The sequence below is a fragment of the Cyprinus carpio genome, chromosome B22 (genome assembly GCF_018340385.1).
Source record: "Cyprinus carpio isolate SPL01 chromosome B22, ASM1834038v1, whole genome shotgun sequence".
Taxonomy (NCBI): domain Eukaryota; kingdom Metazoa; phylum Chordata; class Actinopteri; order Cypriniformes; family Cyprinidae; genus Cyprinus; species Cyprinus carpio.
This window is the reverse complement of record NC_056618.1, coordinates 21,751,913-21,756,912: the sequence shown is the minus strand read 5'-3', so window position 1 is coordinate 21,756,912 and position 5,000 is coordinate 21,751,913. Positions and strand designations below refer to the sequence as shown.

At 42.4% G+C, this 5,000-nt stretch overlaps 1 protein-coding gene across 3 annotated transcripts in view; it reads right to left on the bottom strand.

Moving 5' to 3' along the window:
- The window catches only part of LOC109047274 (glypican-5-like), a 43,591-nt gene that overhangs the window by 36,957 nt on the left and 1,634 nt on the right, over positions 1-5,000 (bottom strand). For 2 of the 3 annotated variants that reach the window (XM_042749251.1, XM_042749250.1), the window contains exons 2-3: positions 4,206-4,367; positions 765-1,474 (exon numbers count right to left, since the gene is read on the bottom strand). In XM_042749251.1, the coding sequence (XP_042605185.1) occupies positions 765-1,474; positions 4,206-4,367 (872 nt within the window). The remainder of the gene's footprint in view (positions 1-764; positions 1,475-4,205; positions 4,368-5,000) is intronic. The other variant, XM_042749252.1, reaches the window with a different exon arrangement.

Below are 5,000 nucleotides of genomic sequence, written 5' to 3'. Positions count from 1 at the left end.
CAAGCAGCCTCCACTATAGAGCAGTAAGCTTGGGGTTAGAGTTTATGGGGGCTGCGGTTGGTGGCTTAAGTAATAATATCTCCCATTCTGACTGGCAAGTCTATGGTCTTTGAGAGAGATTTGTGGGAATGCGGTCTCAGACTTGACCTACCCATATAGAGCTGTCATCACCAGGACATGATGGGTGCAAAGCCGAGCTGTCACAAAACCCTTGACCCCTGTGGCCCCTTTGGCCATGATTCCAATGAAAGAATCAAGTGAGAGAGACTGACAGACGGTCGTCCTATGTCGTGCACACAGACTCTGGCGTTGATGGTATGAATAGCCTCAGGGTGGGCGGCTGGGTATTCACTTACAGACAGCCAGTCACACTCTCATGACCAACACATTTTTTTTACAGTACGTGTCATATTACCACATAATCACGCTCCTAATCATTGAGCTAATAATAAACCCCTTGCAGATATAATAATTGCAGGGCTTCATAACACCACTGAGAATAGAAAAGTATTTTTAGGCTAAAAGCCACTTTATAAGAATTATCAATTTAAGATTTACAGTAAGGACATGTAAGAATAGCAGTTGAGCAAAACTGCAGCCTTGCAACTGCACAGCCTGATTGGGCGAGACATTTGATATGCACCAATCACTGAACATGCTGCTGCAAGTGCATGCATGCTAGACCTGATAAGTCCAGCTTATGGTGCAGCTCATTTGTGGAATAAAAATAAAGGTGTTCTATGAATCAGAGAAGCATGACTCACCACAGCGCTGAGATGTGGTCCATTGAGTTGTGCGGTAAGGATGGCATCATTAATTCTTTCCCGGATGCGTAGAAGTGCCAGTTCCACTTCATATCCCCCTGATAGTGCCCTGCTTAGCCCCTCCAGCAATGCTACATAGCTTCTCCAGGGCCCATCCAGCTCAGCTAGGCCTGCCAGGCAACCCCGCATCACATTGAGACACAGGCCTCCGCAAGGCCGGATCAGAGTCAACCCACGGCAGTGTGGACAGAACAGCATCCGCACCAGTGCACGTCCACATTGGCGCGCCATTCCTACGGATTCGGTGGCATTCAGAACCTCAGAACCCACCGCCAGTGCCCGACTGAGGGCACGACCGGCCACTAGTGCCCTGGACAGTCCCTGAGCAAGTTCTTGTGGGTGAGGGCCAAAGGGGTTGATGTCATGCCGAGTGGCACGTAGGCACTCGCTTCCTTCGGAGGACCAGGTAGAAACATTTGAACCCAAGCCAGGATTGACCAAGTGTTGGTATACCAATGGGAAGAGTTTGTCGTAGAAACTGTGGACTGAGTGTTCTACAGAGATGTTGGCATCACCACGGAGGTAGAGGTCAAGGTCAGAGAAGAGGGTAGACACCAATGGTTTAGCATCTTGAGAGATCGTCCCATAGGTGCTGTCGAAGAGCGAGTAGGTATGATTTAGAGTGAAGGAGAGCAGGGAATGGAAGGTATCTGCAAGAAGAGGAAGTAAAAGAGAAATTCTGGACTGAACAAGCACTTACATTGACGCCCCTAAACAGCATAGACAACCTACATGCATAAACATTCGTAACATGAGAGGACTAATTTTGTTTGACATTTATGAGAGGGTCAAACATACTAGTCCGTCATGGTACACCTCTGCCTTGTCTAGCATTGCTTACAACTCTTTCTTATGCATCTAATCTCTCTTTCCATTGGACTAATGGGAGCTGACAACACTTAATCCATGGATTTTTTGGGCTGGCGCTATTGGGCTGAAGGTTAGTTTGGAGATATGTGACACATGCGACTAGCTTATTACCAATTTTAGCAGTCAGGGCGACATCTTATACTTCACTATGCCTCCGGGTTGCAAATGGAAGTTGAGGATCATAGTCAATTGTACCGTATGCATTATTTACAATGGCATTTTAACTTTTGTGTGACATGTGACAGATGGGTACTTAAGTTAACAGCTGCTAGAACCCTTCAAAGTGTAGTTTGATTTAATGTCATCTCATTCATAACGACCAAAGCATTCCAGCTCCATCTTGTTTCTCTGTGAATGACTAGCATGCAAACAGCAAGCTGAAAGTTATGATTGCTCTTTATTGATGGAGGAACAAAAGAACACCTGTTTGCCTCACAGAACTAATAGACACCCATAAGAATATTTCTATAGCAAGCCTTTGAGGTTTTGCAAGAAAACAGGCAGAGATTCTGAAATGTTGCGTCAGTGTTCTTGCTACTGCCATTCACATCTCTCGGTGGCTCTCCAGGCATCCTTTAATTCCAACAATATGTGAGTAACCTTTTCAGGTCAGGAACTATATCTTGATCCCTTCACCCAAGCGCCATACATCAGAGTCGGGATGGGTGGTCTGTATGAATGATTAGGAAGTGTTTCAGGTGGGTGGTACTGGAAACATGTTTAAGCACTTTGAACCTACAGTACAGTAAATCTATATTTAAAAATGGTTCAAATCAAACATTTGTAGCACTAGATGCCTAAACATTCAGACTAGGGAGTATCTTGGCAACTACATCCAAACACCTCAGTATCAGGTGACATGGCAGGGGATTATGCCCAGATCATGTAATGGGGTTCTTCTCATATGGTTCTGGGCCATGAAGGCATGTGGGGGGAAGTCACGCAGATCGCAGGGGTCACCGAGGGTGCCCGGGATCCACCACAACTCACCTCTCACCTCTAAGACAGTAGGATGTTCCAAGAAAATGGACAGTAGGGTCAACTTGGATGACCATACCCCTGATCACTCTATTAACTCAGTGCCTACTGGATTTGATGTGGGTCTTATTTTAAAAAAGATCAGTGTCAGAAAAACTCCACTCACTCCATGGTCCAGGACTGAATTTAGATCAAGAGAAGGCAGTACACAGTATTTTTAGTGCCTTTTAGGTTGGAGAAGATAGTTGTGCTTTGTTGGACAGATGGCATGTAATTTGCTTTACAATGAAATTACTTTTTAAAGAAACAGAGAGGACTTTTTAAAGATACAGAAACACCCCAAAATGTACTCACTCTCAAACGTTTAACAGATCATCCTGCCTGCATTTTAGGGCAGGTTTGATGTAAGCAATTTCAAACATCTTTGGTTCTCACATGTCTCATCATTGGCATAGTTTTTTGGACCTTGACAGTCCTTGTCCCCATTAAGAAAAAGAGATTCTGCAAGCTATTTACTTTTGACTTCCATAGAAGAAAGAAAATCATACCTGTAAGAACAGAAGTTTTGGGTGAACTAACTCTTAAACAGACACATTCCCAAGAGAGTCCACAAGGTTCATACTTAAATTATAACTTTACCCTTAAACACACAGGCATATAGACAAAAAGCGGTCTACATTAAAAATCCTCTTTCACGTGGGAATGAAAAACACTTTACAGACCTTCTTTCTTTTAAACAGGACACCAGCTACAACCATGCGAAAAGTGGCAGAAAAGGACAACTGATCTTTTCAAAAGCTCTCATTATAGAGCAATACATTGAAGTGCACTGAGACGGATCTCCACGGATACGCCAAGAATTTCAACATTTTTCTTTTCGTTTGCTTTAAACTCGTTAAATATTCACTCGGCTGGCAGCAAAGACAGAGAGGACGGCGACAGTGCCCTTTTCCTGTGAACCTGAAAGGGTTTTTGTGCAAGTTTGGGCGGACAAATTGGATGAACTTAAATATTTGGTTGGGCGAGGACAAGAGTTGTAAATCTGAAGCGTCTTATGTCTCATGTTATACATAAAAATGCCCTGGAGTAGATAATGATATACATGGAGTCAGTCTAAGTGTGTGTGTGTGAGAAACATCTTTCTGATTGCTTCTTTTTGTACGGTTTATTCAAACACAGATTCTGAAAAGCCTTGTCCTAATCCTAAAGCGCCAATCAACCTCTAAGAAGCACATGTACTGCTTCACAGGAGACCTCAGGCAGATAAAGGATCATTCTGTGAGTGTGAAAAACAGCAGACAAAAAGCAAATCTCAGAGTAACCCTTGGAAAGTCATGGTGTACGACTCATAACACCACCCTGGTGTCTCCCATACATGCGTACAAAGCCACAGCATGTAGTGAACGTGTGAACCACCTGCTGTTGCAGGGACTTGATCCTATGACCTCTTGCTCTTGCTCCTGCTGCAAATGCAAACAGCACATGGCCTAGTATTTATTCGACCTATAAGCTCCACTCGATATCGATACATACCCTGGAAGGAAGAAGCATGGCCCAGGATGAGATATTTGAGTTCGAAGCTATAGGAGAGAATGTTCTGGAGTGTGTCTCTCTGGGCAGCGGCGTAGTAGCTCTCCTCCATCTTGCGGGTGCAGCAAGTAGGACCCTGGTGTTTGCAGATAAGAAGATCTACATCTATGGAGGATTAATCATAGAAGGTGATTCAATTCTAGGGGCATTTTTGACTACTTGAAACCTTAATGAATCCTTTCAAATCTATGTCTCTCTTTAATCACGTCTTGCAATAAAGTTCTGGTAATGGTTTTCATTGGTACAATTGTTTGGTTTTTTTTTTTTTTTGGTATGTTACCTTTTCGATTTTTGCCATTTCAGGTATTGTTTTGTCATTTTGTTATTGTTCAAATATAGCTGAAATTTAGCTGTTTGATGGCAGATACCATTTCAACAGCTTGTTGTGATCATGGTCGTAATTATTCATCAAGTGGATTTGGTGTGGATTTTGGATATTATGTGTGGCATATACACATAAATCCCAAAATATGATTTCAAAGAGAAAGCACAATCTACAATTTCCCTGAATTTAATGGTTTTTATAACTTTACTTCTGAGAAAAAGTTAAAATCTAGATGAACCTAAATTATGGAAAATGTGACCTTTCAACACTTAAAAATGAAGAACAAAACAATGAAAGTGACCCAACAAAAACTTTACAGCTACTATATTAAGTTCTTTAATACTACAATAACATTTCTAAGCATTTTGTCTTTAAAACATTCATATGGGTCCAAAATAACACATAGAGTGTGG